Source organism: Myodes glareolus, chromosome 20 (genome assembly GCF_982192425.1).
Source record: "Myodes glareolus chromosome 20, mMyoGla1.1, whole genome shotgun sequence".
Lineage (NCBI taxonomy): Eukaryota > Metazoa > Chordata > Mammalia > Rodentia > Cricetidae > Myodes > Myodes glareolus.
Window position 1 is genome coordinate 22284145 of NC_142045.1, and position 24963 is coordinate 22309107.

At 43.3% G+C, this 24963-nt stretch overlaps 1 protein-coding gene across 2 annotated transcripts in view; it reads right to left on the minus strand.

The window, feature by feature from the left end:
- The window catches only part of Kcnab1 (potassium voltage-gated channel subfamily A regulatory beta subunit 1), a 376878-nt gene extending 353988 nt beyond the window's left edge, over positions 1-22890 (minus strand). The window contains exon 1 of one of the 2 annotated variants that reach the window (XM_085682467.2): positions 22523-22890. In XM_085682467.2, the coding sequence (XP_085538593.2) occupies positions 22523-22797 (275 nt within the window). In that variant the 5' untranslated portion in view covers positions 22798-22890. Of the gene's footprint in view, positions 1-5217; positions 5589-22522 lie in introns of those variants that run through there. The other variant, XM_048424456.3, reaches the window with a different exon arrangement.
- Between the last annotated feature and the right edge of the window lie 2073 nt (positions 22891-24963).

Below are 24963 nucleotides of genomic sequence, written 5' to 3' on the forward strand. Positions count from 1 at the left end.
AATGATGTTCCCCTTTTCCAGTACCTCGGTTCTGTAATGCTACGGAAAGCAGAATGGATTGCATTTCCGGTGCCTTCTATATGCCCTCAATGTGAGTGCTATTACCACAGGGTGTGTTCCTCCTGCCATACAGGTCTGGAAGCTACACAGGCCTCAGAGAAGCGGAGGGGCTGAGCCTGCAAGCAAATCCCGTGAGGCTATCATACTCTCATTACAACAGAACCCCAGGAAAGGCGTTCAGAGTGGAAAGGGCTTCCCATTGCTCTTTAGAATCTTTATTTTGAGGTCAACGAAAACCAACAGTCAACAAATGTCCTCAGACTCACTGCCCAGACATGTCTGAGAAAGTCTCTCAGCTGGTGGAGTGTCCCCTGACTTTACTCTCCCTGTCCCCAGTCCCCTTTTGCCTCTTTGTGAACAGGCAGTGAGGGGCACTGTGCATGCTTTCACCTCAGGTCTGCCTCTCCCCAAAGATCACACGCTTCTTCCCCTCTCCTCCTGGTTTTGGGACAAGCCAGGTCTCCTTCCTGTTTCCACCTGCTTCCTAGAAACCCTGCATAGTTTTGCTTCGATGACTCACGTAGTATGTCAGAAGTCTCCGAGAAGTCTCCAGTCTGACACTAGAAAGAGCTGACAGGAGAGGAACTCAAGCTACTGGGAGTTCTGGTCCCTTTTATTTCCTTCTGTCTCAAATATTTTTATTCTAGCCACATTAGTCCAGGCACTGAGAATACAGTGTGGATAATGTATACCATCGTATTACAACCATTTGAAGAACTAATTAACCAAATTTTAATTTGATGAAATGGCAATCCATGTGTTAAGTGAAAAGACATGAGTAAAAAAAGTAGCATTTCTGTGTGTTTTCTAGAGATACACTCCAATAGAACAAACAATGAATTTGTAAATATTAATGAGGGAGAAATAGCAATGAGTTCAGGGTTGTGTAAGATTCAATTTGTAGGTGTTTTTATTTTCTGTTCATCTTTTAAAAGAGAGTTAATGCGTGTTTCTTTCCAAAGTTTCAAGTTGAGCTAGATGCAGTGACTGAAGTTTGTCGTCCCAGTACTTAGTGACCGTATGTATGCATGGGTGTGTACGTATGTGTATGTATGTGTGTGCGTGCACACATGCACTCGTATGTATGAGTGTGTTCAAGTGTGTGATGGAGCTGGAAACATATGTGGAGAGTATGAGAAAACACTGGATTAGGACATAAAGGGTAGGAGCCTAGCCCTAGCTGTGCTATGACTTTAGTCTGATAGTCAGCATCTCCCAGCTTTGATTTCAGCTTCAAGGCACTGGAGGAGATATCTCCGAAGCCCATTCCATCCCACATCCAAGAATTCCCTTCTCCCCTTTCTTCACTACCTCCTCCCTATCTTTAGATCAAGGCTATAGAAATATTGCATCATCCACTGAAAAACGATACCATTTTTTTATTTTGTTTTGTATCTAAGAAACAATGGTTTTATCCCTCAAACCCAAACAAGTCTTATCATTGGAAAGAGGGAGATGGGGGAGGGATGTAGAGAGGCTGAACTGTATGATTACTAGTGTGAAACTCACCAACGCAGTTTGTATCAAACCCATGCTGTTTCTTCCTTTACATCTACTGATCAACCGCTTGCTGCCGTACCATCTAGGATCATTAGGGTCCCATAGGCAAGGGTCCAAGAACCCTCATAGCTGTGCATGCTGGAGGATGCTGCTGAGGATGCCATTGGTCGCAAACAAAGCACCCAAGGGTATCTCTCTTCAAACTTTTAATCAGGAAGTATGAGTTTTAGTCGAGAAGTTAACCTTCTCCTCCAGGACCTCAGGGACTATAAAGAATCTGCTTCCCTCTCTGGGGGACTGATATTGCTGGAATCCTGGAGCCAGACCAAGGCCAGGGTCTTGCAGCTCCACCGGTCTGTCTGAAGTCCTTCCTCTCCATTTGCCGTGTCTTTCTGCTTTCAGTCTTTCTTGAACTGATATTTTCTTAATCTTTTTAATTAATTTTTTACCTTCCTGAATTATATACATTTGGGTTCCTTAGATATCTCTGAAAAAAGACTTAATATATATATATATATATATATATATATATATATATATATATATATATATATATACCAATAACCTGGCAAATTCAGTATGGCCCCTGTTTTTGTAGGACCCATAAGCATTTTTTAATGACTGGGGGGTGGTGTGTGAAGAATATCTGTGACATGCTAAAATGACATAAAATTCAAGTTTCAGTGCCAAAAAATAGTTATGTGGGAATATAGTCCAGTTATTTACTGTTATCGATGGCTAACCTCCCTTACCATAAAGGAGGTCAGAAAGTACAATCAAAGCCAACCAGGTCCTCAAGCTTAAAAGATGAACTACTTCAAGAAAGGTACTATTTACAGGAAAAGCTTGCTGACCCCTGGGTTAGAATTTCACCTTGCATCCATGTCGGCTCCTCCTGCCACTGTTGGTACCAGCAAACTGCCTTGAGACTAATTATCTGTAGCCCCTTAGCAGTCTAGATATGTCTTGTGCTTGGCTCAAAATTCTCTTTAGTATATTTAGTTTAATCTTGGCTCACGTGTGTGCTTGCTGTCTGCCTCAGAGTTCAACGTGTTGTAAGAGAAATGGTTAATGCTCGGCCTCTGGGAAATGACTGCTGTCTTAGTCGTTATTTTGTAGCCCCTACTACAGCAGATTTTTATGCTTCTACTTTTTCTGAGAATTCTAAGCTAACGAAAGGATCTCCACTCCACCTTGGTATCCTCTCCATCACGGAACCTGTGTGAGCTGTGTGATGCTACGGGGCTTCATTGCCTTTTACTCTTGAGAATAATCTCTTAGGCTTTGTGTCAGCTGGCAGGTTTGCGTCTTCCCTCACCCTCAGACTGACAGACAGAAGCTATGACAACTAGGGAGAGAACATGAATTCAGTGAGTGTCTACTGTGTATTAGGTATCCAATACATCATTTCAAGATCAATATCTCAATTCTCAGACTGACAGAGATGGATATGCTTCTGGTCTGCTTAATGCCAACGTTTATCTCTGTTCCACTGCATATGAAATGGAACGATTTCTTTCAAAATGAATGGAAAGGACAAAGTCAAACAGACAAGTCGTTGCACAGGTTTTGTCCTTTCTCACACCTTTTACCCTGAGAGGAAATGTTATAATAAAGAAAAGTCTGGACTTAGCCATGCCCCAAGTACTGTTTATAATAAATAAAGGTAGAAGCCAAGTTGAAGAGGAACCAAAAGAGTCATGGCCCTCTTTCCTAAAATTCCCTCTTTAACAGTTAAAGAAATACCCTAAGCAGGTGCCTTGGAAGAAGAAATGAAGCTCTGTTGAAGTTGGGAGAAGTGCAATGAAGGAAGCATCAGGAAGATGTCAGAACACAGCAAATGCTTCATGGCTCAAAGCCTTGATTATTTCACGGGGCCAATGGCGAGTTTAACTTGGCTTTCCTCCCTCAAATTCATAAAATTTAGTAAAGTGTCCTTTAAGGTCCCATTTCTTAGAAGAGTGAGATCTAAGATTACAGGTGTTTGTCCAAGAGCTTGTCTACACAAGATATCCCCCAAATCACAGAGCCTTGCTCATAAGGCCACGTGAAGAACTGCCCAAGACCTATACCCTCAAATCATGTGAAAGATGGGATCCAGAGACATAGCTCAGGAGCAGGCTAGAAGCTGTCTGGCCACAAGGAAGGTGGGCTCCAGGCCCCGCCTCCAGCTGAAGCAATTCTACTCTCACTTGTTTGAAGAAAGTGTTCCTGGTTGTCACACCCTCTTAAGAAGCACTGTCCTAGAATGTGTCTGTGTCTGAACAACGGCACCCAGCCCCAGACGTGGAGCGGTATTGGAATAAGGCCTTTTGAAGGAGGAGGCACACTCTCTGAAGGGTTCCCTAAGAGTTCATGGTAGAACTATCCACCCTAAGACAAACACAGAGAAACAGCACAGCTCCCCTTCACCTGATCTGCATGCATACACAACCCTCACAACCGCCACGGAGAGTCAAGGGGAGCCTGGGAAGGAAGTGAGGGGATGTGGGAAGGCTGAGGGAAAAGGCTCCTTCAGGCCCAATGCAGAGTCAGAAGGGAAGTAGTGAGGAGCAGACAGCTTGTGCTCCACCCCAGTGTGCAAAGCTGAGTTCCCTTAGATGGGGAAACCAGCCCTGTCCTCACTTCCAAGACAACAGAGGGTAGACTGTCCTGAGCTCCCCGGGCATCCACAAACGTCCGTTCCTCTCCTGCACCAGCCCTTTATTATATAAACCATCTGTGTAAAGCACGTTGCTCTCCAGAGAGGAGCCACATTATTGCAAATTGCTTTATTAATAAAATTAGCTGGGAAATCAGAACAGCAGCTAGATATTCTACCAAAATAGACCTTCAGGGTGGGAAAATCAAGCCATTGGGGACAGCTTGTACATGAGGGGGAAAAAAAAACTCATCCTGAGAAGCCCAAGTTTTGACATTAGCTAGGACAAACATCCTTGACTGATGTCTAAGTGGATTTTACTTCCAGACCCTGGAGGAGGAGGGTCCTGTGCAGTGGCTCAGATTCTGCAATACTGCTTACAGAAGGTGGGACAAATTGCTTGAAAAACAAACGATATTTTCCTTCTCAGAGCAACTGATAAATACACACTCCACCTCAAACCAAGAAAAAAATATATATATCTCCCTTTCATTGCCAAATAATGGTATTGGAGGGCTAGTGCAGAACAGGGGATTTTTCTTGGACTGCACTGAGCAAAGCACTGTCATTTCAAGAAGAACAGGAACCAGCCCACATAATTTAGGCTTAAGGGCAGATAGCAGCGAAAGCAGAACATTGGGAAACATTCTGCTCAACGTGATAGATTGCCTCAGGAGACTCGAGTTCGCATTCTTCTGTTTGAGCTGCTCAGTCACCTACTTCCTCAGAGCCAAAGCTATTTGTCCTGGCAGCACAAAGCCTTCCTTTCCCAAGAGAGCCTGGAACCTTCCACAGGTATGCTCGACTCTGTTTTGTGTAGCCTTTGAGCAAAGAGAACAGCAATTTAAAGCAAAAGCAAGCAAAAGAACTTAAGAAGAAGGCCGGCCGCCTTTGGTTTTCTCTTCCCCCTGAAAGCTTGTCTTGCTATTTCAATTTTTATTCTTTAATGAAAAAAACAAAAAACACCTTTGACTTCAGTCCAGGTTCTGAACGGACCTTATTGCAATCAACAGTACCTGTATGCCATGCCTGTCTTCACCTTGGTGGTCTCCTGCAACGAAACTCCATGGACGCGTAAAAACTTCTCCAGGCATTTCCATTCCGAAGTTCCACTGGGTCTGACAGGCCAGCAGGCTCCCTGAGGCTGAGTCTTGGTCACTGTTAGGTGCCGTCGGCATTTTAGAGCAGACTCACTAGATTTGGGCAGACCCAACTTCGGACTGGGGATGTCTGCACAGGCAGGCTTGTAAAGGTGCATGGCTCAAAAGTCCAAGGAGGCAAAACCAAATTCACAACACTTAGCTTTAAGACTGACTGAGACTAACTCAGGCTATCTGGATTTGGTCTGTCCCTGTAAATAAGAGACCAGCTTGCTTTTTTTTTTCTTTTCTTTTTTTTTAAGATCTCCCTTCCTACTATTTTAACCTGAGCAGGCTCTTTAGCAGAGTTCTTGGTTGCCCATCTCTGCCTAGGCTTGGGCAGACAGAGCCTGATTGAAGCCAACTGTCTTTCTCGTCTTCTTTAAAACTCTCAGGGTCAGATGTAAGACAACTATGTATTGGCTTTCGGGAAAAATGTGGGCATGTTTTCCCACGTCTTTCTATTTAAGGAAAAGAATTATTTCAGTAGGGTACCAGCCAGATCTGTTACCATAAAGTCTTGGGAATGATTCATAACTACATCAGTAGACCTCTCTAAATTATCAAATATTTCATAAACAAATGATCTTCATACTAGTAGCAGGATTCATTTGGGTGAAATGCCCATTAACTAACTTTTTTAGCTGTTTCTCTCAAATGATAAGAAAAATCAGTGAAGTGTGTATAAGAAGCAGAAAGCCTGTACAAATATGGACAACGGGGTGTTTAAAAAGGCCTAGGAGGAAGGATGGAGATTTCAACAAACGGGACAACTAGACATTTGTAAGGAAAGCAAAACAAAACCAGAGAAAGAAGGCAAGTAAATCTGTGCTGGAGAGATGGCTCAGCCATTGAGAAAACCTTTGCTCTTACAGGGACCCAGGTCTGGTTCCCACTACCACATTGGGAGGTTCACAGCTACCTGAAATCCCAGCTCCAGGCATCTGATGTCTACTGATGTAGGTGGGCCTTGTTTCTATGTGTTGCTTTCTTTGGTTAATTAATAAAGAAACTACTTGGCCTGATAGGTCAGAACATAGGTGGGTGGAGTAGACAGAACAGAATGCTGGGAGGAAGAAGGCAGTGAGGCAGACGTGATAATGGACTCCGATTAGACTCGTCCCGGTAAGCCACAGTCAAGTGGCAATACGCATTAATAGAAATTGGTTGAATCAATATGTAAGAGCTAGCCAATAAGAGGTTATAACTAATGGGCCAGGCAGTGTTTAAATGAATACAGTTTCTGTGTAATTATTTCAGGTAAAGCTAGCCGGGTGGCGGGAGCACAGCTCACCGTTGCTCCTTCTACAGTCTACTTTGGGATGCAGCAGGCCCATGCACTCATGTGCACGTGCCCACACAGATACATACATACATACAATAATTTAAAAAACAAAGGTGAGTAAATCCTGGGCTTCAGTCTTACATTGATGTAAGCCTTAACTCAGAATGAATCACAAACCAAAATTAAAATTGAAACTATAAAGACAGGATAAAAACAGGATAAAGACAGGAAAAAAAACAGTTTTTTTACATTTATTTGTTTATCTATTTGGTGTACCTTTGTGTGTGTGTGTGTGTGTGTATGTGTGTGCCTGCCTGTGAGCACAGGTATAAGGAAGCTGGCAGGAGTCAGCTCTCTCCATCACGTGGGTTGTAGGGATCAAACTCAGCTTTTGGGTTTTGGCAGCAAGCACCTTTACTGGTTGAGTCATGTTTAGTTGAGCAGGAGAAAAATCTTTAGTTGAGTGAAGGGTTCTTAGATTTGGCACCAAAATCTCTATCCAAAGAAGGAAGATTTCATGAAGTTGATCTCATCAGCATGAAAAATATTTGCTCTGGGAATGCAAGGTACCTCAGCAGCAGGGACATGTTTGTAAATCTGATGTCCTGAGTTTAATTCCCTCAGACCCCACAGAGTGGAAGGAGAGAGCCAACCCCACAATCAGTCCTCTGACCTCTGAACTAGGACTATGGTATGCTCTAAACTGTATTATATCCATACCACTGCACACTGCACCATGCCTGTCACCCTAGACTGTGTTATACCCATACCATTTCATACTGCACCATGCATGCCACAGAACACTGCAAACAAGGAAACAATCAACTCCAAGCCTTTGACTTCTTCCTTCGGCTCTGTGCACCCCTTGTGGTATCCGGCACACTTCGCTGTGCTTTTCTAGAGTTGGGGACCTGCATCTACAATTCCCTTTCTAAAAGGCAGGTATCTCAAAGGCTTTCTTCCAGTTCTCACCTACTATAAATAACTAACCCAGGTGGGAAATATGTCAGTCAGTCCTTCTCTTTGCTCTGAACTTGCTGGCAGATCATGCCTTTGACCCAAGCTGGATTTTGCTTTCAGGGATGTAGGAAATGGAGTTGTGGATTTCTACAGGGAATACAGGGTTCACCTTGAGAGTGTTGGGGACCTCTTTCTGCCTGTGCCCACATTCACTCTGTCTAGTCCGTCAGCCCTTTGAGGGGAGAATGGTATCCGACATAGGCATATAACTTCCATAATAATCAATGTGTTTTGACAGAATCAGACTTTCATAGTTAATAGTAGTGTACTTCACTTAATTGTGAGTCTACCCAGTCTAGGCCCCTTTCCCATCTTAGAATCTAAAGCTCTGAACGCCAGGGAGGAATAGAAGATCATAAGGAAAAGATCTGAAAACCAAGAAAGAAACCACAGGGTAGGATTTCCCCAGTGAAGAGGAAGTGGGGTTCCCAAGCGAAGTTGTGTCTCTGCTTCTATCACTTGCCAGCAAGCATCATTCACATCCAGCTGTGGCACTCTAAGCATCCAGCTGTGAAGCTCTGAAGATGCCTCCTGCCAGAGTGGGACCACAGAGGCAGCAGAAGTCTCCTGGGGGAGGGGTGCAGGGAGGGCAGGATGGCAGTTCCCAGGACGATGAGACCTGTGCCCCATTTCTTCTTCTGTCCCTGTGCTCCATGGAGTTAACCAGAACTTCCAGGAAGTTGCCTGTACTCACCCCTCCTTCCACCTGCCTGTCAGCATCCACACCATGGGGTCTCTAAGTTGGAACATCAGAGCTACCCGCAAAGCCCAGCAAGCCGTCTACAAATGCCTGAATAGAGACAATGTTCTAAGACTATGGAAGGTTTACTCCTAGGCTCAGAAGGGGAACCTATTCCTTGTCAAGCTGCGAACACTTTTACACCCCATTCAGAAACCAACAGAGTGGTCCCAAGATGGAGCGCTAAGCACCATTCAGCTGGTCCACAGTGTGACAAATTGGGGTAAGAGCAAATAAGGACATTTGAGGTTATAATAATAAGAACGACCATTCTCAGCAAAGGGGAGACCAGATGCCCATACCAGGAAATACTATCAAAGGCCTAATTCCAGACGCCCGAATAAGCTGAATTGGTTTATGTACTTACCTGCCCAAATACATAAAGCTTTTTGTGTATGTGTCTCTTTCTCTGTGTGGGTGTGTGCCTGTCTGTATGTGTGTCTTTGTGTGTGTATGTGCACCCATGTGTATGTATCGTTTTATTTTTTGAAACAGTGTCTCTTGCTGAAGCTCCCAAATTCTGATCGGGCTGACTAGTGTCTTGCTGTCCCCACTCCCCAGCTCTGGGATACAGGCAGATGCCGTGTTTGGCTTTCTCCAGAAGTGTTGAGTATTCAAACTCAGGTTCTCACATTTGCACAACAAGCGCTGTATCAACCAAGTTATACCCCCAGTTCCCAGGCTGACTCCTGAACTGTCCTTCCACTGTAGAATAATTATAAATGCTCAGCTACTAAGTATAATATTGTTCCAAGCCTCAACCCTGCTATGAACGAGAAATGGATAGTTCCCTTTGCCAGCTTGTGATGGGATGCTCTATTGGGTGGGACATTTATAAAATCTAAACTATCGGTGACCCAACAACATTTTGGAAAACTGGCTTCTAAATGCTTGACATTTCTCAAATCTCTTAGGGTTCCTCCAGATAAATATCATCCCGAGGCGACTCCAGGACCTGGCGCTCTTCCAGACCAACTCGTGTTACTATAAACAGAGCAGCAACTGAGTTTTTCTAGAGGTGACCTTTCTCCAACTTTGCCGGACTGAATTCAGCCAAGAATCAAATGAAGACACTAGGACTAACAACAAAGTACAGCAATTTCTGAATCTCATGTCTCAGGTCAGAATCCAAATGGGCTTTCTTCGTCATAGTTTAACCACAGCAGACTTTCTTGTTTCCTGGTCCTCACCCAAGTAAAGGTGGCAATTGGGGTGAAAGGAGCAGCTAGGGCCAGGTGTGCTGGAAGTTGACAGCAGTGGGAGATGACAGAAGAGTGGGGAAAGAATGCAGAATCACAAACCCACAGCGCAAGTAGCAAATGCTCTCACCGATTTCCAAGGCGTCCCATACATCTTAGCAACCCCAGGGGACATTTCAGTTTTTAAGTCATGTATTGAAATAAAAACCATCTAGCATAAAATACAGTGTCTTAAAGCAGTGGCAGGCGTGCATTGGCAGCGTTCTGCAAGCATGCCTCTAGCTCTCAGTAAAACTCTTCAGTTCATCGGAAGCAAGGTGTCTCAGGCAATAGTCAGTTCCTTCCATCTACTCTGTCAGTTCCAGAAAAGCCCCCGGTCCTCAATGTGCCAGGATGGATTTACTTGCCTTTGATAGTTTATCCAGAGAATCACAGGTGGTATGTCAAATTACATCTGGCTTCCTTCACTTACCCTAAAATCCTGGAGGTCCACCCATGTTATTAACAGTTCACTTATTGATGACCTGAATAGCGTTTCATTGTGTGTACACACCACCACCACAGTGTGGAACACACTGGGCTATTTTTCACCGAATGGCCATTTTGAACAGTCCTACTAGGAAATATGCACGTGCGTAGATACTTTAACACAAAGGCTTACTGCAGCAATAGTCACAATAGCTACTTTGTGGGACCACTCTAAGGAGTCAACAGTAGAGCGATGAGTGAGGAAAATGTGGTATGCAAGCAAAGTGGGGTCCGGTTCAGCTACAGAGAATGAGGCTTTGCGCGTGTCAGCAAGATAGGCACTACTGGAGATCGCCATCCTAGTCAAACTAAACCGATCACAGAAAGACAGATACAGATATATAAGATGACACAAAAGTAGGAACAGAACTGTGTTTGAGGGATAACGTGTTCAACATGAAAGATGCGTAAGCGCAAAACCCTAAAAGCATCAGTAAAATAAAATTCGAAAGATCTTTTAAGAACCTGTCTGGGAGTAAGATTACAGGATCATATGAGACATCTACCTTTAAGTTTTGAGATGTTGTCAAGCTGTTTTCCATGAGAAATGAGCCATTAAAATTTGCATGCTAGCCTTGCCCAAGATGTCAGATCTCAATGCATCTACAGCAGCAGCCCATTGATTGCATGGGGTGCATTTCAAGTGCAAGTGAAGGATAAATCGTTGCAGTCTTCATTTGCATTTCCCTAATTATTACCAAAGCAAACCGCTGCTTGTCTTTATCTTAAATAGTTTGTTGTTGTTGTTGTGTCAAGACAGGGTTTCTCTGTGTAACAGGCCAGCCATCGTAGAACTAGCTCTTGTAGACCAGGCTGGCCTCCAACTCACAGAGATTCGCCTGCCTCTGCCTCCTGAGTGCTCGGATTACAGGCGTGTGCCATCACCGCCCGGCCTTGAATAGCTTTTGTCACTTTTGAATTTGTATGCTTTCTTCATTGACTTGTCAGATGTCTTTATATAATGTTAATATTAAACTTGTAACACTTACACTTTTCTAGCACTTCCTCACATTCTGTAGGTTGTCACTTGCATTTTTAAAAGCTTCTTTGTTTCATTCTTTGACCTTTCATCATGTGTATAATGAACTTTCGTCCTTAGCCCCTAGCACCTGTCTTAACTCACTCTTTCTGATGGAATAGGGCTTCTCAGAAAGTCTCCTCCTGTTTTCATGCCTGTGTGTGTGTGTGTGCGTGCGTGTGTGTGTGTGAGAGAGAGAGACAGAGACAGAGACAGAGAGACAGAGAGAGAGACAGACAGAAAGAGAGAGGGGGGGTTCAACAAGGGTGCCTGCATTTCTCTATTATATATACAGTATTCTACCTGCATGTATGTATCCCTGAAGACCAGAAGAGGGCACTGGATCTCATTACAGATGGAAATGAGCCACCATGTGGTTGCTGGGAATTGATCTTAGGTCGTCTGAAAGAACAGTTAGTGTTCTTAACCTCTAGCCATGTCTCCAGTCGTCACTTTGTAGTTCTACAGAATTCCCCTCACACTTCTAATATCATACCCATTTACACTACAATCTTCTATCATTGAAAATACTCAAAGGTTGTTGGGGCAAGAAGTCTTCCAAAACAGTCCTTGAGTGACTAAAACTAGACCATGATAATGCTGAAATCTTTCTAGTGAATTAATTTTCTGGTTTGATTATTAGAGATATTTTAATACTACACATACACTAACAAAAGAAAACCCTAGAAGGTACATCTGTTCTCATTTTTATTGTTTTGGTTTTTTTGTCTTCTCTTCTGTTTCTTTTTTCCTCTTTCTCTTCTATTTTTTTTCTTTTCTTCATTTTGTTTTTATTTCTGAAGACAGGTACCATGGGAAATACATTTAGCTGAAAATACTTTCAAACGCATGTAAACTCAATACTTTTCTACCATATCTTTTGGATAATTCACCATCTGGGATGTAAAATATGACAAACTGCTGTAATGTTTAAAATTTGTCTAACAAGCAACTGTTATTTGGATTGTCTCGTCATTCAAATTACTAAGCCTGGAGACAAAGTTGGTGCTTTAGCACATCTTTCTTGTGGATTATTTATACTGATTAGCAGCTACTTAGCCCTGGAGGAAATTAAACAACTTAACAGCTCTTTTGTACAGTATACTTCATACTTAACACTCGTTGTAATCAAACGAGATATGAATATTAAACTATAAAAGGCACATTGGGCTTTGCTTTATTTTAGTAAAGAATTTTAAATGAAAGATATTCATACTAAAACACTCTCTACACACATATATACACACACACAGACACACATAAACACACACACACACACACACACACACACACACACACACACACTGATTGAAAGTTGTGACTCAGAGAAGAAATGACTAACACAAAACCACACTGTATCCTGCTTCTGGCAACTGAATGGCTGAGTTGACTACCATCAAGCACCCTGTAGGTTTTAGTATGTAAAGCACATAATAAACGTCACTTGCATAGACATACTTAGCAAGATGCTCCTCTTAGAAGCACACACCTTGAGTGTTCTGAAATAACAGACTGAACCAACAGGTCATCTGACTCTGGGCCCATGATCTCTGACTTATGTTTCCGTGTGCCTGATCCTATCTCATGAGCTGCCAGGCTGTGTGGCTGGCGCCAGAGGCTGTGGCTGTTGCCATGGAAAGGAAGGAGCTGCTGCGCTACCAAGAAGTCCTCTCACAGCCCAAAGAAGGAGCAAGACTTCCTGGGATCCTTGGGCCTGCACAGAGCTGTGAGAGTCAGAATGAGAGCTGAGTGTTCATGGATGGACACGGAAGGATGTTTACTTCATCAGTGACCCATGTCCTGCCAGGTATCAGGTCACCTTCTATAGTTTTCTGAAGTGTCATCAGCCTTCTCAGTGAAACAGGAAAGCTGAAATCCAAGCAGGGAAGCCCAAAGAGATTGACTCACCATGTGCCCAAGGAAAGGTCAGGTCAAAGGATCAGGCTTTGACAGAAAGGAATATGTTGTTAAAACTAAAGGGTAGTGCAGATCTCTCCTTGGTAAAGGAATTGCCAAATTCATGTTGTGTGCTTGAACCACTGCCCTGGGGTAGCGACTGGCTAGTTGTAACATGTCCATTTCTCTTCCTTCCTAAGCATACATTTGGACTACGAGTCCCAGCATCCCATTCGGTTAGGTGTGGTCACGTGACTGAATCCCACCCTCACAGATACCATTTACAGGCCCAGCACCCTTCTTGTGATCTCCTCTCCTTTCTCTCTTGTGTCTGATGGATTGATGCCACTGCTCAAGTCGGCTAAGAAAACAAGATAAAGACAACAGAGCACTCACTTCCGGTCCCATCCAAACAGACCTTCAGGCTTGTGGATGGACTTGAGAAATAAATAGTCTCAGGTCAGGTTATTCATGTGTCAGGATTTAGTAGCTAGGGGTAGCTTTATGATCAATGGATTCATTAGGTATAAAGCATTTGCATATAACCCTCCTATAATCAGCATCAAAAACCCATCCTCAATTAGGGACACAAATCTGCATGGAAGCCCAGTTTAAATGTCTGGCAACTAAAGAAGTATTTGACAAGTTCCCCTTTGCCAAATTTAGATGACAATGTGTATGCCCATGCACAGAAAATTGTCAATTTCTCTAAACTCAGAGTGGAGATTCTTCTCTAACACGGGAACATTAACCCTTGGTGACACTGAACATATCCAGAAGGCTGTGACTGAAGGAGCATAGCTTCAGCTATTATCTCCAGAGGAACGTGAGCAAGTGTTCCTCAGCCCACTGTGCTGCCTCATCCCCACAAAACAAAAGCACAGAACCAGACAGGAAGAGTTTCCAGTGGGTCACTCAGTGACAAGTCCTGGGAAGGTCATGGTGCTTGTTTCAATCTACCCTTCTTGGAACTCAGATGAGACAGACCTAGCTAAGAATTGCTTTAAATGCAATCAATGAAACAGAGGTCAATTAACTCTATCAGGAGATAGCACTTGAGTGCCTCCAGATGGATTCTTTGATAGGAAAAAGTCACGTGGGAAAAAAGACTGAGGAAATAAAGCATGACCATGTGGTTTCTTCCTCATCCAGCTCTTTGGTAGGCAAGAAGCAAGAATCTCAGATATGAGGGGAAATGCATGACTCCACTCGCATATGTATCCAGAAACACAACCAGGATTTAAACCTAGACCTTTCTATTCCAAATCCAAAGGGATCTAGCCACTGTTTGTAGAGCAAGGACTTGGTAGGTAGACATTTGACTCATGACACACAGAAAGGACTTTAAACCCCCACAATATTTTCCATTGTCAAAGCCAACACCTGTATTTGGTACCCATCACCTTCTGTTCAAGTTGTGCACAACCCCCAAGTCCAACTCCAATCACACCTGCCAGGAACACAGATCCTTCCTCTTCATTCTTTGACCTTCTCATTTAGAGTATTCCTGACTAAAATATGGATTTCATGACTCCTGTGTACAAGTAGATTTTGTAGTAATTCATCTTCGCGTTGCCTCAAATAGACAAGCTGCTCTATCAGACTGGGGAGTGCTCCCTCACTGATCTCTTGATTAATAGCTGAGATTATCGCCTCGCATACATTTGCATCATAATCTCAGCTCCTTCACAAAAGCTGCCAGAATCTTCTATGCCCTGGAATCACATGTTGCTCCCCTGGCAGGCACTGAGTCTATCAAAACACCTTGAGGACTACCTGTGTAGAGAACCATGCCCGGCCTTTTGCAAGCCTACAGAAGGGAACAAATTCTGCGGTTTCAAGTGGTTCTGATAACAGTGAGAGCAGCATTAGGATGTGGCTCATGGACCACTGCCCTACACCATAAGAACTGTGAGTTAAGAAGGTGAAATCTCTGTCAGAATGCTGCAACTAAATTCTCACCCACAGGATTACTGAATGTCTCTGGTAACTTCCACCTAATAGTTCAGGCTGCCCTGGTTTGTTATGTACATACTGTGTTTAAAGCCCCTTCCTAGTCTAACCCCAATGTACTTTTGCTCAGGAAGTTGGTGCTTCCCTAAACACCTGAAGGAATCTTAATTGAGTAGAGCAGAGTGCTCAGTGCTCAGGTACCAGGTGAAGCACATTCCTGCCACAGACCTTCAGAGTCACCCACTCTTAGCAAACTTTGTAAGCCCTGACCACATAGACCAGGCCTAACATGGGTTACACCTCAGTTTGGACCAAAGTATGCGAGCAAAATGCATTAGTCTTTAAAATCATTTATACTTTAATTTGCTTGTTTTATTACACTTTTTTTATAGTGGTGACCCTCTCCTTTTCAAAAGAACGATATTTTAAATTTATTCTTTGAAATTTCCAGATGTGCAAACAGCATATCTTGATCATGTTCACCCTGACCCACTTCCCCCTACCTCCTTCTGGTACTCTCCCAACTTCATGACCTCCTTTTAAAATTATTCAGTTAGTTTTCAGCTCTGGTGTGGAGTTCTGCAATGGGGTAAGGGCAACCCACCAGTGGCCACAGCCCCAAATAAAAGTTACTCTTCATCCCCCAAGAGTCATCCACAGCCTTTATCTCCTCAGCGGAGGCCTGAGGAATCCTTTACCCCCAAACGACGGTCTTTGTAACTGACTTGATATTGGCAAGTCTTGTGTTGTGAATATGTAACAGCCATATCACTTCCAAAGGACAGTTTTTCATAGGACTCCTCCCAGCTCTTTGGCTCTTACATTCTTCCTGTCCCCTCTTCTGGGATGGTCCTTGAGTCTTGGTGGCTGTGATGATGGAGAGGGTTGATGTAGAGGAGGGCTGACATAGAGGTCCCCCTGCAGGTTGATGTAGAGGAGGGTTGACATAAAGGTCCCCCTGCAGCTGAGCACTCACTGTCCCTTATTCTCGGCATTTTGAGGGCCACAAGTCTCTGTAGCAACCACTACCCACTGCAATAAGAAGTTGCTGTGAAGAAGGTAGAAACAGTACAAACCAATGCATGGTGCTCTTTAGATCTTGCCAACTTGATACAAACGGGAGTCACCTGAAGAAGAAACTTCAACTGAGAAAAGCCTCCATCAGATTGGTCCATGGGCTAGTCTTGGGTGGGGGACATTTTCTTAATCAATGTTATGGGAGGTCCCAGGATGCTGGGTAGTGCCACCCCGAGCTGATGGCCCTGGCTGGTATTAGAAAGATCAAGGAACAAGCTAGTAAGTAGCATTCCTCCGTGGCCTCTGCTTCAATTCTTGTCTCAGGTTCCTGCCTTGAGTTTGCTTTCTGCCGTGGCCAGGTCTTGATGAAGGATTGTAATCTGGAAGCCAAATAGACCTTACCTCTCCAACTTGCTTTTGGCCAGTGCTTTATTGCAGCAATAGAAATCAAAATAGAATATATAAACATAGACATTTAGGAGGCAGCTTAACAATGCAACTATCTAGAAAAACATCAGTAGGTTCCCCTTTAAGGCTTGTGGTTTGCATAACCATGGATTTTGACCATGTTTCCCTCCTGTGGAGCAGGCTTAAAATCTAATCAAGAGAGCAATTGGTTGCTCCCTGTCTTAGTTACTATTCTATTTTATGATAAAAATTCAAGGCGAAGACAACTTATAATAGAAAGCATTTGATTTGGGGCTTACAATTTCAAAGAATTAAAGTCCACGATGGTGGAGGAACAGCTGAGAGACTATATCTTGTTCCAAAAGTGGGAGGCAGAGAGAAATAGGTTCAAAATGGCATGAGTCTTTTGAAACCTCAAAGCTCACCTCCACCATGACACACTGACCTCAACAAGGCCACACCCCCTAATCCTTCCCAAACAGTTCTATTAACTGGGGACCAAGGATTCAAATATATGATCTTATGGAACCATACTCATCTCCAAACTGTTACAGCCCATAAAGCTTCTGGCCTCGTTTGGGCCAGTAGGCACATCATGAGAACAGATCAGGTTTGTAATGTTCAGAATCCAGTGCTACGGAAGGACCACTGATGTCTTTTCTCCCCTAGTAGAAAATGGCACCTCCCAGTACCATGAAATCTAGCCGGCAAGCAAAGAGTTTCCTACTTAGTTCAAGATTAATTCATTCCTCTGTTCTGCAACCAAAGTGTGTGGTGTCTTCAGCAATAGGGTCATACCATCTCGTTACAGTGAGTAACCAAAAGTAGTGTGGATAGACTGTACTGTTTGGGGTGTCTCTGGGGCCTTCCTGACTTCCGGTGGTGGCAGTAAACCATTTAATAACCTCTGTCTCTAGGAACATCATTGTTTCCTAATATGAGGTATCCCTGTTGAAATGCCTTTTAAAGCATTATGTCTTTAATTAGCTTATAAACTAGTAGGGTTTTATTTGGCTTCTTCCTCCATCCTGCTTTGGTTAACCCACCCTCTATCTCTCTTTTCTTTCCCCCAACCCTCTGCCACCATCCACCCATCTCTGCTCAGTCTTTAGCCTCCCACATTCCTCTCCTGCTCTTTCATATCTCGTGTGTCCCATTATCCCCTTCATTATAATTTTAATGGGGTTGCAAGATCATAGGTTTCACATATAGCTTGTTCACACATGCTTTATGTTGGTTAACTCTTCCTCTGGCCTCTCTTCTATCTTTATCACTCTACTCCCTGCTTGAATTCTTCTGCTCGAAATATTTCCCCTCCCTACTTTTCATTTGCCTATTGATTTTATGTGGTGGGAGGGAGAGGTATCAGGGTACCTATGTGGTGGTCAGAGGACAACTTGCGACAGCCAGTTCTCTTTCCTCCATGTTGGTCCCAGGGGTCTAACTCAGGTCATCATTCTTGACAGCAAGCATTTTTACCTACTGACCACTCCAGTCCATGAAATCATTGACTTTCATATTTCAACAAACTGTTACATATGTTAATTAACTTTGTGAGTTTCTATTTCTTTGACCACTAGGAGCAAGAAGTTGGGTGACCTCCCTGCAATATTTTTTATCTTGTTCCCCTGAGACAGCATCTCTCCTCAAACTGGAATCTTGCTTTTACTAGGCTAGCCTGGCTGGCCAGGAGGCATCTGCCTGTGTTCCCCTTTGTCTCCAATACTGGGGTTACAGGCATGCACGGATATCTTAGTTAGATTTTTATTCACTGTGAGGAGACACCATGACAACTCTTATAAATGAGAACATTTAATTGAAGCGGCTCGTATACAGTTTCAGAGATTTAGTCTATTACCATCATGGCGGGGGACTTGGCAGCATGCAGCAGGCTTTGTGCTGGAACTACATCTTGACTCAGAGGCAAAAGAAAATTAAATGACTCACTTGGCAGTATCCTGAGCATAGGAAACCTCAAAGTCCGCCCCAACAGTGACATTTCCTCCAATAAGGCCATACCCACTCTAATAAATCTGTATCTCCTAATAGTGCAACTCCCTATGAGCTTATGGGGGCCAAACAACATTCAAACTACCACAGTAGTCATGCAGACGTTTGCGTGGGTGCTGGGTACTGAACTCAGGTCCTCGTGTGTGCTGGGTGATCACTGGGTGACCCCCCCCCCAGCCCCATACTGGTTCTTGGAAACGGAGTCTCTCACTGGGTCTAGAACTCTCTGGTTGGCTAGGCTGGCTGTCCAGCAAGGTCCAGGAATTCTCCTGTTTCCAGGTCTCAAGAGTTGAAATATTCTTCTGGCTCAGCATACTTTTCTGTGGGTCCTTGGGATCCTAACTTGGGCTCCCATGCTTGTCTGTCAAGCCCTGTACCAGCTGAGCTGTCTCCCTGTTCTCTTGCTTACATTCATCCATTTTTAAAACATTCTATGAAGTTCCAAGGTTACTTCTGTGCTCAGAAGATGTATTTTAAAACAATAAGAACAACTTAAAAAGCCATGTCCACAATCACATAGTGTCCCAGTCGGCTTCTCTATTGGCATGGTAAAAACACTGACCAAAACAGACTTGGGGAGAAAAGGATTTATTTGGCTTAGCCTTTCGCACCATCAACTATCACTGTGGGAAGCCAGGGCAGGAACTCAAAGCAGAAACCTGGGAGGCAGGAACTGAAGCAGAACCATGAAGGAGTGTGACTTATTGGTTTCTTCCCCATGGCTTGTTCAGTCAACATTCTTATACATCTCAGGATCACTTGCCCAAGGATGGCACCACACAAAGTGACCTGCCCCCCCAACATCAATTATCAATCAAAAAGATGCCCACAGGCCTGTCTGCTGGAGGTAGTTCCTCAGCTCAGGTTCCCTCTTCCCAGATAATGCAAACTTCTGTCAAGTTGCCGAAAATAAGTAAACAAACATGAAAACAGTAAAAACCAACTACCCCACATGGGAACAAAGAGGAATGGTCAAGTCTTGCTTCCCTGGTCCCTACTCTATTTTCCATTTGTAGGCAAGGAATGAGCTGCCACAGATAATAAATACATCCAACATTACTGTCATCAGGATCTCTGAAATGAACAGTCAGTTCAGCATGAAGCAAATTTTATTGCTCATGTACACATAGGTCAGAAAAGGGAACAGGGCCACTCTTACATCAGTGTTCTTTTTCCTGCTTTCTACAACTATGTCTATTAAATATACTACAGCTCTTGAACTGTGCCTCCACCTCTAATGCTTTCCTCTGATTGGCTAACACCCTTTGCAATACAGGTTGTTGTAGGATCCAGGTATAAAACAATGTGAACACAAGCTTGAATTCACTTGCTATACAATATTTTCATTCCAGCTCCTCAGGAAGAGTCAGGGTCACAGTACTTCACCAGGTCCTTCTTGGTGACCATTGATGAAAGGATCTTTGAATTTTTCTGTTACAATATGTAGCATCTTGAAGTTCTCAACACATCTCCCATTCTGCCCTATAAACAGTGTTTCACAGAGGCACACTATTTGAAGTATTTTATTTAAAGGTTAGGCATAGTTGTCATCTACATGCCAGTCTAAAGTGAAAATATCACATGAGAGCCAAACTATTCGAGGAGTACACATTTCAAACCCATAAGAACTTTCCATACCTTCTTGACAGCTAATCTAAACACGTGGGTGACTCGGGGATTTGCATCTCAATGTAAGCATTAAAATGTGAACGATTGCCTAATTAGTTCCACACTGACACTTGCAATGGCAGGTCTTCTGAGCTACTGAAATTCCGAGATCTTCAGCAGATTTGTTTACATTGGGAATGAGCTAAGTGCCTACTACTACATACACTAGTCCCTTCCTGGAAACACACACACTGCAAAAGTCCAGGAGGGATGGGCATTTCCTGTCCCGAGGGCGGTGAGTAGATAAGACCTTTACTCATCCAAAGCACTCACTACGCAAGGGCGACACACAACTGGTGCCAATCAATGGTCAAATGGCACTGCCCTGAAGATTACAATAATCTCAAATCACGTCTTATTCCGTCTTTTCTGACAATGGGGCCAGTTATCATTTAAGGAGAACAGTAAAGAGCGCTGATTCATTTTCCCCCCAATTTCTCACTAAACTTCACTATCTTAATGGATCTTTCACTTTGACTCGGGAAAGGTTGATCCAGTGTCTGTTGACAGCACAAATTTTGTGTTTTTACATTATATTCATTATGGGAAGTTAAGGGTTTAGAGTAAGGCAAAGAATATGTTTAGGAAAGAAAACATCATCAGGGATTTCCTTTGTCACTTAAGTCCCCTCCCCTGGAGAGCCTCTGTAATAATAGCTTTATAGACTTGAAAGATATGCAATGATTTGGGATATGGGTTATGCAAGGAGGTGAATTTCTAGCAGGGACAAAGCTCTTACAAGCCTTCCTTATATGAGACCATCCCTTCCTTAAGCCCTTTCTCCTCCTCTTCCTCTCTCAAATGTAGGCATCAGAATTTATACAAAAACATACACAGGCCACCTTTTCCATGAATACTAAATCTATTTCCCAGAGCATTTCTAGAAAGCTTATCTCGTCCTTTATTTTGCAAGGTGATTTTTTAATAGTGACCTAATATTTTGAAACATTTATTTTATTACTGCTGATTGAAAGGGGGAAATGTAAGTTTGTTGAGGCATTTTGAAGACTATTGTCCAAGTTTCTAAGTATATGTACTATCTAATTCAACCGCTTTAGAAGTTTCCCTGGGATGTCCTTTTTGAATTAGAAATATAACAACAGAAGCTGGGGAAAGACTTTGTGGAAGAGGGCTTGCTCGGCAGGTGTTCAGACCTGCCTGAGTCCAAATCCTAGCAACCCTGTAAAAAGTCGGGGGTGGGGGATGCATGCCTGTAACTCTAGCCTTGTGGAGCAAAGACAGTCAAAACCCAAGAGCCCCCTGGACAACCAGCCTAGCTAAATGACAAGTCTGGTACAGTGAAGCATCCTGTCTCAATGCAATAAGATGGAACATGGCAGAGGAAGAAACATGATGTCCTGTCCTGGTCTCGTATATGCAGGTACCACACATGCCAGCTTATTCCCACGACACACACATCATACACTCATAACACACACAAAGATACCACACACTCATATGACACACATATACATATCACATATAGACAACACATATCACAGACGTGTAACATATAATTCCATGCACACACATACCACATCACATCATATACACAGACACACACAAACACACCACATATACATATGGAAGCTGCTAACGGCATACTGGATGTTTTGATACAATATGTTGTAGTCTTTACAAAAAACATGTTTTGGCTATTTCATTAGTGGATTTTTATTATCATTGAATAAAAACTATTCTGGGCATATTACACTGTAACTTCTCTTGCAAAGTGATCTTTATTTCTTAAGAGCTTTATTAATAAAAAAATTTGTTGGAAATAAGTACACCTGGACTTCAGGACTACAGACACTTTACTCTGTACAGGTTGCCTTGCTGCAGTGGATTTAATAAACCCATCCTTCCTGTTATGTGAAGACCGAGAAAAGAGGAGAAAGAAAATCTGCCAGAAACTGCCTTACATTTACACCTTTTTAAAAAGTGTCCTTTTCCCCCAGGGTAAACTGTCCCTACCACTGAGGTATATGGTTGTCAGTACAATACGCTGGGCACCCTCATGAAACACCTGAACCTTCACCTATTCACTTTTGAACAGCTAAAGAGCCTTCCCCTCGTGCCCTACTTCTCAAGGTAAGGGAAATGCAGGCCGGCTGCAATGACAATTTTTTTCCCCCTTGGGGAAGGAACTTTTGTTTCCCTACACCCTCCGAATTCCTCAGATTCTTTTTCCTTAAGAAAATTTTTTACTCTCTCCGGTAAACTCGTTACCGACTTTCCACGGGATGCTTTCCGAATCGCAGCCCAGAGAGCCGTGTTTATTCTTGCACCAAGTTTCTGCCTTTTGTTGTACATGTTCTGAAGTGCCAAGCATCCCCTAGACCGTGAGAGCTGCTGCTAAGATTTCACAGCCTGGGAGGAAGGGAACACACCCGCTCTCCAGATTCCGCCCGCCCGGGATGCCCCACTCAGCGCGCGCTCACCTGTGCGGCATCCCGGTGGTATGAGCTGTGGTGTGCTCGCTCGACAGCTCGCAGAGCTTCAGGTACCAGTTCATCTCCACCTCCCGCAGCAGGGCCAGCTGCCGCGCCCGGAGCTGGCTTTGCCCGCAGGGGCTGAGGCTGCTGTCTTTGACATTCTCGGGGGCTTTCTTGGGAGATTTGTCTTTCCCTCCCGAGGAAAGGCCAGACTGCTTTCTGAACTTGCTGTTGTCTTCGGAGATCTGACTCCCTGCAGCGCCTGTGCGGGCTGCCAGCATCTTCTAAGTTCCAGCCTGCCTTTCTGAGAAGACGCTAAGCGACTGTCAGCAAAGTAATTTGAATTGATTTCTGCTTCTGTCTCCCTCTTCTGCCCTGCCCCCTCCCCCACCTTAACCTTATCCTGCCATGGACTTGTAACTGAGCCTGCTGCACTTGGGATGAAAGGCTATCTACCTCTAAGGTTTCCTGACGGGAGAGGTAAGGCGGCCACTACCTGTCACTTCCTGGAATATGGAAATTCAAGAACAAGTCTCCAAAACTTTGTAATTCTGAAGTCGATGCTGCTATAGCCTCTCTAAAGTTAGGAATGTGGCTTCACTCAACAAAGGTAACTTTTACCTTAAATAATAAGGTTTGAGTAAATTATATTTCATCTTTACATCAGAGTTACATTTTTTAAAAAAAAGCCCACTTGAGACTCATCAGCCCTTTTCGGAGTTTATATATATATAAACATATATATATACATATATATATTTACTTTTTTATTATATATATACTTTTTATTAGATTTTTTTAAAAAAATACCAATCCAAATTCCCACTTCCTCCCCATATATATATATATATATATATATATATATATATATATATATTTTAAAATTTTTTATGAACATTGGTGCTCTGCCTCCATGTATATCTATCTGTATGAGGGTGTCAGGTACCCTGGAACTGGAATAACAGCCGATTGTAAGCGGCCATGTGGATACTGCAAATTGGCCCCAGGTCCTCAGGAAGAACAGACAGTGCTTTTAACCGCTGAGCCATCTCTCCACGTCAAGTTTGAAAGTTTTAATATGAATTTCCTCCAATTAGACTGACAGTCTCCTCCAATTAGATCGACAAGACAACTTGCCTAACCTTTTGGCTCAACTATAAAGTGAAATGTTGATTCTATTATTCATTCCACTGGGAGCCGAAGGCTCTTTGAATCAGGAATTGACTCTCCAGACACTTAACATCCATGGAAGGCATGAAAATCATCTTACAATTGGGTTTGCAGCCAGACTTTAGGTGAAGATGGAGTTGGAGGGAAGAAAGGAATGTGTGTGTGTGTGTGTGTGTGTGTGTGTGTGTGTGTGTGTGTGTGCACGTGCATGCGCACATGTGTGTGAGTGCACCTGTGCACTTGTATGTTAAGTGCATATGAACACTAGCTCTGAAGAAAGAAGAGTTTAGTTAATGTCTTTTTGATTAAGGCACATGGGTGGAACCCAAGTTTGCTCAAGGATATGTGACCTCTGACCTCTGTTTTGGCTCAAAAGATCCATGATAGTTATAATGCCACTGCTCACTCAAGATTCCCACTACTGTGTTGTTTGGTATCACTAACCCTGTGGTTCCCCTAATTATCCTAAATCCCTCTTCCCTATCCCCTATCTCAGTGTCTGCTGTATGTGAGCCTGGGGACATATGTGAATTTTCCTGCTTATGACAAGACCACAGGTAAAAATTATAGAGCTACAGTAAGGTCTTACAGGCTCTGGGAAGGCAGGAGAGAAAAGGAATGAGGAGATAGAAGGAATAGCTCTTTTGGGAGCATACCAATATTTCTGTGAACCCTTATCAGTTGTTAGTGGATCTAAGCCAAAAGCTAGAGGACAAGAGTCACAGCCCAAGAACTCTCTATGTATAGGGAAGTGCCATTCTTGAGCAGTCTAGGCTTAGAAATGAATAACAATCCATATGTAGCCCGAAACATATATCAAAAGCCAAGAAACGAGCTGATATCAACTGCCAGGGTCAGCCCCACTTGAAGCCGTAGTCACAGGAACTTTCAGCCTCAACAGACTGTGCTTTCGTTGGTATCTTCCCTTGACTTCATCTCATTGGTCCTTCAAGACTCCTGGTAACACAATGTCTACGGAACCTAGGCTCTCCACTGGGCAGACCCAGGTCCTAGCTAGACATTCTTAGACTTGTGTCAAATATGGACTCTGCTCCATTCACAATAGCCAAGATATGGTACCAGCATAGATACCCATCAACAAGTAAATCAACTAAATTTGTGTCATATTAACACAATAGGGCTGTCTTCATTTGTGAAGAACGTTAAAATTGTATCATCTACAGGAAAATAGACGGAGCTAGTGATCATCATTTTAGCAAAAGACCCAGAAAAACAAAGATCACATTTTCTCCCACATGTGTAATCTATTTATCTAC